Genomic DNA, 14,629 nt, shown 5'->3' on the forward strand with positions numbered 1-14,629 from the left:
ATTATTTACCTGCTTCCTTCTGTTACTAACCACAAAGTAACACAAATAATATTAGCAAAAATAAGCAGCGTTATAAGGTGCATTAATAATGTACTATTTAAAAAGTGAAACAGTAAACAAGGATGGATAGGTAACCTAGATGAAAGGGTGAGTGAATGGGTGAGTAAATCAATATGGGAACAAGTAATTAAAAATCTCAAAAGAAGGACACTGAGAACTACTAATTGGATTTTCTGTAAACAGCAAGGGATATGCAAATGGTTAATACTTCCAGTTTTAATTTTTCTAGGAGTACTCCCAGGATTATGTGGTGTCAGCATTTGAAATTAGATATTCATGGATCCCAACATTCAGCTTCATATTTACATCTCAGATATTTAAATCTCTTCTCATTTGGAAAAGGTCAGAATTTTAAAACAAATTAATTTATGAAGATAATAAGTCAATAATATAATAGTAGTCGGGGATGCTTTAATGGGTATTAGATAAATCACTTGGAATGTGGAAAATACCCAAATGGAAACATAACACATGAGGATGGCATATCAATTACAACAATATTGGTATTAAATTATCCTAAATGTTTACAAATGTACACATCTCCAGCATAATTTCCATACTGCGACTTAACAAGTCAGGAAATGTTTTTCATAGGTGACAATTTTTCCACACTTAAGAATAGCATGCTCACTTGACACTAGACAAGGTGATACAAATGAATTAGCATAAAATTTCCTGTAATTATTGCCAGTAAACAAAGACTATACTGATTGATTCTCTACCACCAACACTCCTTGCTCCACCCCACATGTCCATGCACACACATACATGCACGCTTTGAAGCAGGTAATCCAAATCTGCATTTCAGGCTATCTGACCCCCTCACCTTTTCCCCCTCTAACATTTAAAAAGCCACTTGGGACTCTTCGGAAGCAGAAGTTATTATTGCATTAACTAGAGTGTTAAAAACAAAAACAATGCAATAATAACTTCTGCTTCCGAAGAGTCCCAGGTGGCTTTTGGTCTAGTTTATAATTTCAGCAAGATTGGATCATTCTGTTCCTCATGGAAACCTGCAATGTGTCACCCTCCCTTTGCTTCCATCGGAATCTCAGGTCACAGTTGCTGGCATCAGGAGACAACATAGCTCACATGTGTGTTCTCTTGTCAAATGCTCAGAATCGTTCTGTGAGAGCATTACTACTTAGCATTTACTGGGTTTATTGAGATTTCTCTGTCACTAATTACAATTATCCCCACTCCACAGAAAACTGAACTTCAGATAAATTAAACGAGCTTTCTTAAAGAACCTGCAAATTTTGAGTCATTGGGTAATGGAATCTCCATTTGGGGGGCTTCAAATCCGGTAAAACATGTACTAAGTTTCAAATTCTTCCATTCCTTCAACTGATACTTATCGAGCACATACTAAGTGAAAGGCGATCTCCTATGCATAAAATTAAAAAGGGAAAAAAAATCACTGTCCCTGTGGAATCGATACCCTAGAAGGACAGACAAACAACATGGATGTAAGACAGATATCCCAGTATTTCAGGCAATTCCAACAGAAAATAAAGTCAAGGAGTATAAGGGGATTTTTGAGGAATAGATGTGCAATTTTGGTTGGCACAGACAGGGAAAACATCCTGAGGAAGAGAAGCTTCAGTGAAAGTTGACAAAGAGGAGAGTCAATCAGACCAACAGTGGGGGAAGGGCATTTTAGAAAGAGGCCACAGCACTTACAAATGACCCAAGATAACAACAACAACAACAACAACAAGCTTGTTGTGAGTTTGGCAAAGCAATTAAGACATCTCTTGGGGCACAGCAAGCTCAGCCCGTTTACAATGTCAGCATCTCACAATGGAGGATTCCTGGCAGCTGTACTTGCTGTGCGGCAGAGCAGCAAAAGATGCCCAGGTGCTTGGACTCCTGCTACCCATGTGGGAGACCAAGATGGAGCTCCAGGACCCTGGACCAGAGCTGGCCATTATGGTCATTTTGGGGAGTGAAGCAGAGGATTGGAAAATAGATGCAACTCTGCTTTTCAAATAAATGAATACATCTTTAAAAACAAAAGGGCCCAGCATGGTAGCCTAGCAGCTAAAGTCCCCACATGGGTGTCCGTTCTATCCTGAGAGCCCCACTTCTCATCCAGCTTTCTGCTTCTAGCTTGGAAAAGCAGAAGACAACCCAAAGCCTTGGGACCCTGCACCCATGTGGGAGAACGGAAAGAGCTCTGGGCCTGGCTTTAGATCGGTGCAGCTTCAGCCGTTGCGGTCACTTGGGGAGTGAATCATTGGAAGGAAGATCTACTTCTCTGCCTCTCCTTCTGTCTCTATATCCGACTTTCCAATAAAAATAAAATAAATCTTAAAAAAAAAAGTATCAACACTGTGTAGCAACAATAAGAGGAGAGTAATCAGAGATTCAGTCATTGAGCTTTGTTTACTCATTTATATGTTTATCCAGCAAATGTTATTGTAATTCTATGTTATCCATTGAGGATAAACATTAGGCAAACTGTATAGTATTCTTGTTCTCATGGATTAAAACAAAATGGAAATGCAAAGAAGTTATTAGTAACACACCTGGATTCATTATTTCCTCCCTCAAAAGGCCTCATTCCCAGATTCTGGACTGGACAGAGCTTAGAAAAAAAGCAACTTCTTTTCATAAGCCCTGAAAGCTTCAGTTCTTTCTGTTTAGACAGAGAAGGTGTTTACTGTATTAAAGACAGAAAAGATGGTAGGATTGAGTGGATGGTTATGTGTGTGTTTTGGGAGGTAATGAAGAAAGGCAATATAAACTTTGCTTTCCTAGCAAATATATTTAGCATTTGATGGGAAACAATTTCTGAATGCATAGCTTATATCACTTAAAATTTAGCTAGAGCTAACCTTTCCACTATAGAAAATTAGAGAAAGAAAACCTCTCAACCCTTCCTTCCACAGTGTGGCATTTGACGTATTCTGTGTACAGTGAGGCTAACAGATACACCAGTCTATTGTGTTATTCTTATGATAATAAAAATCAAGTTGAATTCAGTCATGAAAAAAACTAATATCACATTTTGGCGACAAGTATTACCTGAAAAGAAGACATGAAGACAAATCTAAGTTTCTGAGGCAGAGGGAAAGGAATGTCCCTGACCAAAGCCCATCAATCGCAACCTACTTTGAAACTAATATCTAATTAAAAGCCAAGAATGATCTAATGAATTTTTATTCATCTCAACAATGATTTTCATAATTCCAAGGTTAGACAGCCTGTGTTTAATTCCAGTTGCAGTGCTCATATGTGATATAACATTGGAAATCTCTTTAATGTTCAATCTTTTCATTTGTAAAAAAGGAATAATGATCAAACCTAGATCCTGAATAATCATTAAATGAACTAACATGTGTACAGTGCCTAGAACAATACTTGATCATGGTGAGTATTCAATAAATATTATTTCTGCTAATTCCTCTGAAATGAATGCAAGTACTAAATCATCCTGTGTTACCTTACTGAGGAAATAAGCCTTTTCCCTCTTTGGCAAAAAATTTTTACTAAAACTTCCTTTGAGTGTTAATATCATTATATCAGCTCTCTGAAGTTAGTGTTTGCTTAGCATATCTTTTTAAACTAAATTTTTTATTCTTACTGTTAAAACATATCTTATAAACATCATATACTTGTGAGCTTTTGAGCTAGATTCAGAATCTTCATAGTTGACTTTTAATTGAATCATCCAGCCTATTTGCATTTGATATGATCACTGATAAGTTTGAATTTAAATCTACCATTCTTTGCGTGTTGCTTATTTAAACCACTGTTGTTGTTTTGTACTGTTTTCAATCTATCATTACTTCCATCGTCTCAGAAGTTACACACTCTTTTACAATTGTTTTAATGACTATTTATTTATTCTCATCTACTTGAAAGATAGATAGAAGGTAATTATTTTGCTTCTTCATGTTTACATGGTAATTTTTAAAAAAATGTTTAATAAAATTGTGTACACGTTTACGGCCCAGCTTTAATCTATAGCAAAGAAGTAAGTTAGCTTTTGTTAAATGCATCCATGATCTCTAGCCCCACACTCATTTCAATCCAACTTCAGATGTTAAAATTAATTCAGAAACAGCTTTTTAATAAAGCAGTTAAAATGTGGCTTGAGACATGCATCTCATATCATAGTACCTAGGTTTAAGTACCCCCACTACTTGTAATTCCGTTCTCCTGAGCTGCAGCAGGTGATGGCTGCAGTACCTCTGCCATCCACACTGCTGAAGCCAGAATCCCAGGCTACTGGCTTTGGGTAGACTTGGCTGTGAACGTTTGGGACACTGGGAAATTGAAGCAGTAGTTGGGACAGTTCTGTCAATCGATATGTGTCTGTCTCAATGCACTTTAAATAAACAAAAAATTCAAATGATTCAAGTTAAGGCCTTCTACTTCTTATTTCATCTTACTCTGAGTGTAGCACTTTGTGCTTAAAATCAGAAACAAGGGGTTCACTAGGAAGCCGATCTTTGCAGATCCCTGATTTATTACTGCTCTCTGACATTTTGCAGGGATATAAAAGCATGTATAGTTTTTACACAACTCTGTCTAACACTGACCATTTACTCTGGTTTTAGTGACTACAAAAACTAAACTCATCTTTCTGGATCTTTATCCTCTCCTGGACAGTCACTCTCCACTCTCACTTTCCAATGTCTCCTTGCGTACCAAACTACATTCTGCAAGCTTCTCAGGCTTCATTTGGAGTGTAGGAGTGGTATATTTTAAAGACATAACAAGATCTATGGTTAAAGGTTCAACCTCATTGATGAATTGGTGTTAGTCACCATCCACAAATTGTAACAGGCTTGAAATTTATCTTTGGCTGTCTCCCACCTACATAGAACCTCTACATTAGAATCATGTTCCGAATCAGTGTTGTTCTCAAGCTTAATTTTTTAGAATGCATAAAACAGAAGTTGCTTATAGTAGGGGTAGCTACGTTTTTCAGTAAATCAAGCATTGTCTTGATTTAAATCTGTTTTCCTGAATTCTTACTAGGTTTACTCTAGAAATTCAATGAACTGTGTTTCCAGGGCCTTAGAGTAACTACCCTTATCATGAAAATTTGAATTTGATAATACTGGAAAACTAAAATCTTTAAACTTTGAATGGGTTACTAATACAAAAACTTCACCCACTGGGACAGAAAAAAAAGACAGCAATATTGGAAATTTTTATTGTTCAAAGTTCCCTTAAACTTACTGACTTGGTTTTTAAAAAAATCTGCCATGTAATAATGAAAATTTATACTAGAATGGAATATGACCAGTTTAGCATAAAATAAACAATAAAAATTACACTGATTTCAATTTTTCCCTTTCTTTGCCATGAGGAATTAAAATCAACTACTACACAGTGCACTCTCTGCAAACTGCTCACCAATAGATATGATGTTATGGAGGTAACAGTGAGGAATACAGATGTTCAGAGAAGCAGACAGACAAGCATAATGAAATGTTTAAAAAAGGTTAAGGACATAACCTGCTCAGAGTGTTGATGGTTATTAACTTTGGGTTCCTCATTAAGGTTCCATTATTTTATTGTTAAAAAAAAGTTTCCTTACCTAAAAATAGAGCTAATGCCTTTCTCATCACATTTCTGTGAAGGTTAAACACAATTATGCTGACAGTAAAAATATAATAAGTGCAACTGAAACACTTTCAAACTGTATTTAAAATAAATATTTTCAAAAATTTATTTAAGACTTAATTATCATATCATTAGAATATGAAATATATCTAGCTCTTTGGTACTATGATTTCTATCCTTCACATGCTATGCATTTTCTATGTGAACAAAAAGACAGATCCTGCATTATTTTCAAATATTATACTAGGGTCCTTATAAATTATAAAGAAAGTACACTATGTAAATAATACATACTCAGATTTTTTCGGTTTCCTGAATTTAAAAACTTTTGTATTACAACATATTTTGGTTGATGTCCACTGTGGGGTCTAAAGAAATCACTTGAGATTTTGTTATTCCATAAATACGAATTATTGGCCTCTGCTAATTGCTGAGTCTCTATAAACACTTTCTGCATCAGTTTCTATGTGTTGTGTTTGTGATTTAGTAGGAGCATTAATGCTGTGTTAGTAATACCAAAGCAGGCAAGGGTGGCTCAGCACTCAATAAAACAATCTTTACTGCTGCAAACACAACTCCAGGCTAACTTTATCTTAAACTGCTACAGGCAAACTATGAAAACTTAAAATAGGAAAAATATTAAAAAAACCTAGCATGCAGGACCAGCACAGTATCCTACTTCCCCTTTAACAGAACATTTTAATCATGTAGAGATGGACTTTTTGTGGAAATGTCTTTGAATTGCAACAGAATACATGGAAATGCTGGTTGAGTAAAGCCCCAATTAGAAAGTTCAGGAATAAAAAATGCCTCTTCATATTGTAGCCTTGATAAGCAATCCAAAGATGCTAAAAGTCCCATGTCAGGCAGATGTAAAGAAGAAAATAATGCTTCTGCTCTTGCAGTATAAACCTGGGAAGTGCACCTATACTACTACGGCAGTTCCCACCTGGCTTATCTGTGGTAACTGGAATATCCCAGACCCTGTGCTCCTCATAAGCATTGCAATCGTTTATTCCTGCTCTGTAGTTCCTATGTAGGATGTATTCTTTGGCTATTTCAAAATGGAAGAGGTGGTGACAGACCATTCCCCAATATTTCCCAATACATTTGCTCTTTCTTCTTGAATGCAACCGGATCTTTCAAATGAAACTTTGTTATCTCTCTGCATTAGTATTTATTGAACAGGAGTGAGTACTGTGGAATAATAATGCTTACTTTTGAGTTATGAAAACACTAGCTCATTTTATTGTTCTATGAACAATGTTTATGTGTTTTATTCAATCAGCGTATGTAACCCCTACAATAACCCCTAAATTTGTCCAGAAACTGTTTGAAGCACTGTATACACATTGACTAATTTAATCTACAAAATAAACCATTTCATGGGTACAACACTGTCTCGGTCTCACAGTCATACAAACTTAGTCGCATATCTAGACGTAACATTCTCAAGTCCACAAGTGAATAAATTCAGGTAATGGGACACAACCCAAATAATGACTTCTAATAGTCATACCTTGGATGGCTTTCTCAGCAGAACATGCCATGCATTTCCTAATAGTTAAATAAGATCTATGCATGCATGGGCAGATAGTAGCTAGATAATATGGATAGGTTGATAGTTATTTAGAGCCTGGAAACACAACCACTGTTCACATTTAAAGCAAAGCTAACAGAAATCATATGGAGTCATTATGAAATCTTCAGCATTTTTTTTCACTTTTTTAGCAAACTTAAGTGCTGCAGCATTTTTCACAACAAATTCCAATTAAATTATCACAGTATAGTACCCCCACAAATAATGAAGCTCCTTGCCTATTAGTCTCAATAGTTAGACATGAAACTCTGCAATGGTTTGTGACTACAATACAAAGAATTGTTTATTTGAAAAGCAGAGCAAAAGAGCAAGAGAAAGGAGAGAGAGAGAGAAAAAAAAAGGAGAGAAGTGAGAAACAAAGAAAAAGCCAACTTGTGATGCTAGCATTACAGGAAGTAGCTTAATTTGCTGCTTCTGATAAAATATTACTTCATCATTGCTGCAGCGTTGGGTTTACATATCCTTCCTTCTGCCATATGAAGACACTGTATTCTTTCCTTCTGGAGGAACAATTTTGGAAGCAGGAAACAGCCATCACTAGACAACAAATCTTTCAGGGTCTTGATATTTCAGCCACCAGAACAGTGAGAAATTTCTATCCCTTATAAACTACCAAGCCTGCTCTCTTCATGAAGGATATCTGATTTTCCTTGAATTGCAGTTTTAAATTGGAATCTCATTACAGTACCCACATAGAAACACTGGGAATAAAGTTTGATCAAATGTCAGGGCAGTGTGACCAGTTGGCTTGATGCTTTTAGAGTATATTTACTGATCATATTTGACTTTCTGGTTTTCTGAGCATGTAACTTCTACTCTATACGTGTACTTGACTGCCTTATAAATAAGCAGAAATTTCTGATGAGTGAATAACAATCTCAACACTTGTTCAGCTTTTACCCAGTAGAGTTTTACAAAAATATGCTCAATGTAATTGCTGTTCTCATAAAACCTATCACAAGGCAGTGAGGTAGTGGCCATCTGCTTTTTGAAAAGTGGTTGGTCTAATTCATGACTGGTTTATGGAGCTCCCAATTTGGACTATAGAAAAATTCTATAGAAACTTCTAAATCTTACAGGAACTTCAAGCATTCACATGTTGCCCATTCTTGTGTTAATGAAATAATACAGCCCAAGTTTTGGATATATAGCCCCAATGATATATTTGAAAAGGTCTCTGAATTAGTTTCTAATAACTCTCTAAATAAATATCAAGGCACTCTTGGCTCCATTAAATTATTGTTAATTAAGGAAGTAGCTAATAAATTTAAAACAGCAGGTTTTAAATGTTACTTGTATTAAAGCTGTGTCCTGGGTACTTAGCTGTTATTTCACCTTTGTAGAACTCAACATCTACATGAGGAAAAAAAAAAACACATTCAGCATGTTAACCCACTCTGTCCATACTCCTTCATTTAAAAACTTAAAATAATGATTTAGATAGTTCCTTATATATTTTGCTTCAAATGTTCCTATTATTTGAGATTTCAAATTTTATCTAATACGAATTTCATTTACTCAGCATCTGCGCTTCTCATTACTCTAGTCAAAAACACTTCACCTACTCCTCTTAAGGTATTCTATCACATTTGATTTTTTGTTAAGTTAAATGACTTAAGTATTAGTAGATATTAATGTAAAACATAAAGCACAGGGCCTGATGCAATGGCTCAGTGGCTAAATCCTTGCTTTGCATGTACTGGAATCCCACGTGGGCCTCGGTTCATGTCCTGGGTGGTTGCTCCACTTCCCATCCAATTTCCTGCTTGTGGTCTAGGAAAGCAGTAGAGGATGGCCCAAAGGCTTGGGACACCGAACCCACGGGGGAGATCCAGAAGATCCTGGTTCCTGGTTCTTGGCTCAACTCCAGCTGTTGTAGCCACTTGAGGAGTGAACCAACAAGACAGAAGATCTTTCTGTATCTCCTCCTCTCTGTAGATCTGCCTTTCCAATAAAAATATATATATCTTTAAAACAAAACAAAATGAAAAAAACAGAAAGTGTACTGTTCCCACAGTTTTTTCCATCATGTCTAATGGTCACATTTTCTCTCTGTTTAACACAGGGCAATAAGTCATTAATGGCATGCCCTATGTGCCCTTTCTAGCCCTTCTCATCACTCCAGTCACAAGCACCACCAGATACCATTTTCCCAGGACAAGACTCAACTCATCTATATCAGTGTACGTGTTCTTTGCTTCACCTAGCAAGCTGCTCCTCCAAATAGCCATGTGGCTCATCCCCTTGCCTCCTTGGAGGTTCCATCAAATATACAAACTTCCTACTGAGCATTCTCCATTCCCTTTGCTTGTCTTACTTCAAGCAAAAAACAGTCATCATCATCTAACTGGCACCCATATGGGATCCCTGCGCATTTAAGGTGAGGACTTCAGCCACTAGGCCACCATGCCGGGCCCAGTAGCTGTATATTTTAAGAAAGCAATAGTTAGTAAATAGTAAGTTAGAAATAAAACATTCGTTAAAAACCTTTCCTATAGTTTAACATGTTCTGCATATTTTCTGTAATGAGAGTTGAATCTAGGGATTAAATGAGGCTTACGTTTAATATGTAAAGAAGACTTCCTCAAAAAAGGTATCCGTCATCATCTAACACAAAATATATTTATCTACTTAGTCTCCTCTTGTGATGTAGGCAAAATTCCAAAGATACAATACCCAAATTTTCATTCCTTGATTGGTTGCTAAATTGACCTGCAGATAACTAATGGATGTTGTATTAAGTCACTAAATTTGTGGTAACTGGTATCACAGCAAAAAGAAAAGTCATATGTCATATTGGAATTATGGGCTCTAGGCCAGTGATTCTCACCTGTTTTTTGCTTTTCTGTGCTGTGCCCAGAATTTAGAACAATTGTAGATAAAAGACTCTTGGAATGTTGGATTATATACAGGTTACATATTCTGTACCATAAAAATATACATTTATAAGATCTTACAAAATGTTTACCTTAAATATTGATTAAAATTTTTAAGATTAAATATGAAAGCAAAACTTATTTGAAAATGATTTATCAGGTAATTTGCATCTCTATAGATTAATACTGGCTGTCAGCTTCATAGAGCAGACATAAGAAATCTTAATACTAATTCCTAAAGTAATATTTGTCAAACTGGAAGCTGCCAATACATTAACAGGCTAAAAAAATCAATTCATGAGATTGAGATAGTAAGAAAGGAGGGAAAGGAAAAATAAAATGGCAAAGTGCAACTTGAGTTTTAAGATGGTATGTATATGTATGTGGGTAACATGTGTGAGATGTATTTCTTGCCATGGATACCGTAAAAACAATCTGAAAACCACCTTCCAGAAGGTGATTAGGCTCTGGGCTATGAACCAGACTGCAATTTAGGGCCTCACTAGGGGTGACATGAAGAAAAATGAATGGGAATGTGCCTGTTAAGAAAGGGCTGCTAAGCAAGAAATAACTACCCCATGCAAACCTGTACTTAAATTTGCATGAGGATTGGAGCAGCCACACAAACTGTGCTACCTTAAGTTTAAGGAAACACGTTTTATTCTCTTCCACTGCAGTTTTCCTTGCCATAGGCCTGAAATAGCACCTTCTGGACACACTGTTCATACCTACCAACAGAGCAGAGTCACTGAGTGTTGGTATAAAATATCATCTATAAGGATGACTGGGGCTTTAATCAGGAAAACATTATAAAACACTATTTATTTTTTACCTATACAAGGAAGAAATTAAAACCCTTATATTTATCTGTTTTCTGAGGTTAGCCGACTATTAGCATCACATAAATTTAGCTGGAAAGGAAGTTAGAAATGTCCTTGGCACATGAAACAAAGGAATAAATGTTGGGTTAGAAGAACTTGAAATCGAATCTATTTCAATGTCTTTTTTTTTTCAGCTGAAGAAGCTGAACTATAGGCTGGCATTATGCCATTATTGCAACCAAGTTAATCTTGACTGCTATTTATCATTGATTCCAGTATTTATTGTCAGCAGACTGCACATGGATAGAGGAAAGAATTATACAACTATACACCATCCACTGACCCAGGCAAGGGCATACACCTTGTGGGCAGATATCATGTCATACATTTCTGTACTCTCCTTAGTACCTGATGTACTTGGGTAAATTAAACAAAGACCTGCAATGCACTTAGCCATGTGACCAGCACAGGGTAAGGCTAAGTAAATGCTTGCATATTTACTTTTGTTGCCTCAAATGTAATATGAGTACTATTCCGACAGAACATCAGGCATAGGAGTTTCTTAGTATTTGTTCATTCACATTGTAATTACAATGAAGTAAAATCATATTTTATGTCTTCAAAATCCACTTCCATTTGAAGAAACATTTAAACTTAGAGCTCTTATCTGCTTAAGGCATTTTAAGTAGGTGAATAAAGTTGAAAGAATTCCAATTAGTTTAAAATTACCCAGGAAATTTCTTCTTATAAGCATATGAAAAGTGAACAGACTTGAGATTTGTGATTCATACAGATAATCTCTCTGATGACAATAGAAAGTCTTGTGTAATCTACAGTTCACTTTTCCTTAGGTAAGAATCAGACATAATAACTACAATGACCACTGCAGTCTGGTGCTCAGTGCTCATGTGGGAAAGGATATAGATTACAGAAGCAGAGTGATACTTCTTTTAGATCTTGCACAGAAAAAGGACATCACAACACTAAATAAATTGCAGTCTGGCTCTTTCTGATGATTCCACAATGCTAAAGACTTTTTTTTCCCTCACAGCTTACAAGCTCTACAGCACTTTTTCCCCTTGCTACTTCTGTATTGCATAATTAGCCTATAATTAGGTGCTCTTTCACATTGGGAAGCCTATTCTTTTATTAATGACTCTGAGAAGTTCTTTATTGTTTATCTTCGAAAGTGAGTTTGAAACCAAAAGCCTTACAGGACTCTTCCTTCCTCTGTAACTTAAAAGTTCTTAAAGCAACATGAGACATAGTTAGGATGTCAGATAGCTGTAATTTTTTTCCTACTTTCAGAACAATAAATGAGCTTGGGAAAATATATATTGCATGCTCCATTCTCTTCAGATTAAATTCTCAGAATTTTGAAGAATGAGCATGTAACAAAATATCTATGCTTCCTAAAGGCTCTTTATACCTCCACTTTCCCTTTGTTAGGATGAACAGAAACTGGCTCAGGATGGAAACATTTCCTGAATCTAGTACAAGATGGGAGGGTATAACTCCCATTTGCGGTAACTGCAATGTAGGTTCTGAATTAGTCTTAGGTGGGGAATTATCAAATTTTTATTCTGCAAGGAGGCACTAGTTTCTGTTGAGATCATGCAAGTCTAATTGCTGTTTTTGGCTAGCTGCCCTTTTTCTCTGATGTTAGGCTTAGCCAAGAGCTCCAGATTGGGTTCAGGCAATTATAAAGGAAGCTGCTCCTAATTGCAAATTCTAATCATTTCTCAAGGCATTCTGCTTACAGTGATAATCCTGTAAGATCAACATATCTTGCATAAAAACTCAAATACCTTTTGGTGAAGAGCGGCCCTTGAGTTATGCTGTAACATATTCTTGTTTATTTGGACCTCCCATTTATAGCAGAGAGTAGCCAAGTCAAAGCACCAAAGGCTTCTTGGCTCACAGCACCTGCTGCCACTTTACTGATGACTGGCAAAGGGATTACAGCACCAATGACTCAAATGACAAACCAAGTTTCCTCTCAGTGATATTGCCCCCACTGATGCACACTGAAAATTACTTACGTCCAACACTTCCACCGTGGGCAAAGTCACGTACGGTTTCAAAGATTTTTCTTATCTCCTACGCTTTTGCATCATTTCAATGGGATGGCAAAGCAACAATAACCTGATGGCCTTGAAAACATTGCTTCTTTTATGGTACCCAAATCCTTGTGTGAACCAAACTAACATTCTTAACGGCATATTTTGTCTGGTCTTTTAAAAATACTGATTTTATTTTTAGCTGAGATTTTTCTTACCACCAGTATTTTCTCTTATAAAATGCTAATAATAACTTATTTTGATGGTATTCAAATTCTTCCTAGCCTTTTTATGTAACATGATTTTTCTTTTCCAAAATGAGAATCATGGACCTTTAGTATTGGAGCAAATCTATAAACCAATTTCATCCAGTACATACAGTTGCATTATTTCTCCTTCAAACATCAATGAGGTCTTCCACTACCATTCACTCTTCAGAGCAAAACAGATGAAAGATAACCAGCAGGTTCTCTCCTGTTTGTGTGGAACAATGTCTTACAACTAAAACCAAAGATAGAATCTGCATGTAACTTTCCCTATTCACCAGTACTCAGTCTCTTCTTGAACTTGTTTGGTTCCACAGAATAGAATTTGTGAATCAGAAATACAAACAGCGTAGGTTATTGAGCACAAGAGAAACAAACAGGGAGAGAAAACAGCATTTCTAAAAATAGTTTTTACAACAGTTTATGCCATTTGGTTTTGACTCTTCCATGTCAAGATACAAGAAGATAAATCTAAATGTCCACTTCATATCAAAATAACTATAATAAGCTTTCATTAGTGTTACTTAGGAACACATCCAATTAAGTTACAGAAAACATAGGTTAAGAGATTAGGTTTTGGAATGAGACTGTGTGGTTTGAATCCTGGCTTTCCAATTAATTAGGTATATGAACTTGGGAAGTCACTTTACTTTTTGATGTTTTAGTTTATTCATCTGTAAAAAAGAGATAATGATGTTATCTTCACTGGGTCATTAAGAGAATTAAATGAGCTAATTCACATCAAGTACTTTGTTCAGCATATAGTATACGCTTAAACTAGTCAATAAATGTCCACTGAAGTAACAAAAGCATGGGATTTGGTGAAACAAAGCTTATTGTTTTATTTCTGTTTCAGAATATCAAAACCTCGGTAAATGCATATGAGTGCTATTTTGGACTGATAATTAATAGTTCTATAAAAGAGCCTTTTATGATATATGTACCTTATAGGAAAATTTTGTACTGCCAGATGCTTTTAATAAATCAATACTGATCATATCCTGCCAGGAGCTTCATCCAGGTATCCCACAAGGGTGCAGGGTCCCAAGGTTTTGGGCCATCCTCTATTGCTTTCCCAGGCCACGGACAGGGAGCTAGATGGGAACTGGAGCAGCCAAAACATGAACCAGAGGATGCAAGATGAGCACTTTAGCCACTAGACTATTGTGCCAGGTCTGGAAAATTTTTATTGAGTTATATCATGGGTCTTCAGAAATTTGTGGAATATATGTAGTATGAAAAAATGCATGCATTTTGAACTTTTTAAACCAAAATATACATTTTTGTCTGATTTTTCTATGGACTTCTGAAATATCCTGGTATATAAAATAAATTTTTAGCTAAATTTATTCAGATTTATTCA

The 14,629-nt window shown here is 35.9% G+C and overlaps 1 protein-coding gene across 7 annotated transcripts in view; it reads right to left on the reverse strand.

The window, feature by feature from the left end:
- TAFA2 (TAFA chemokine like family member 2) overlaps nt 1–14,629 on the reverse strand; it is a 395,137-nt gene that overhangs the window by 12,864 nt on the left and 367,644 nt on the right. For 4 of the 7 annotated variants that reach the window (XM_058673112.1, XM_058673109.1, XM_058673114.1 and 1 more), the window contains one exon: nt 13,689–13,940. The exons of the other annotated variants lie outside the window; for them this stretch is intronic. In XM_058673112.1, the coding sequence (XP_058529095.1) occupies nt 13,908–13,940 (33 nt within the window). In that variant the 3' untranslated portion in view covers nt 13,689–13,907. Of the gene's footprint in view, nt 1–13,688; nt 13,941–14,629 lie in introns of those variants that run through there. 7 annotated transcript variants of the gene reach the window in all.

The sequence above is a fragment of the Ochotona princeps genome, chromosome 15 (assembly GCF_030435755.1).
Source record: "Ochotona princeps isolate mOchPri1 chromosome 15, mOchPri1.hap1, whole genome shotgun sequence".
Lineage (NCBI taxonomy): Eukaryota > Metazoa > Chordata > Mammalia > Lagomorpha > Ochotonidae > Ochotona > Ochotona princeps.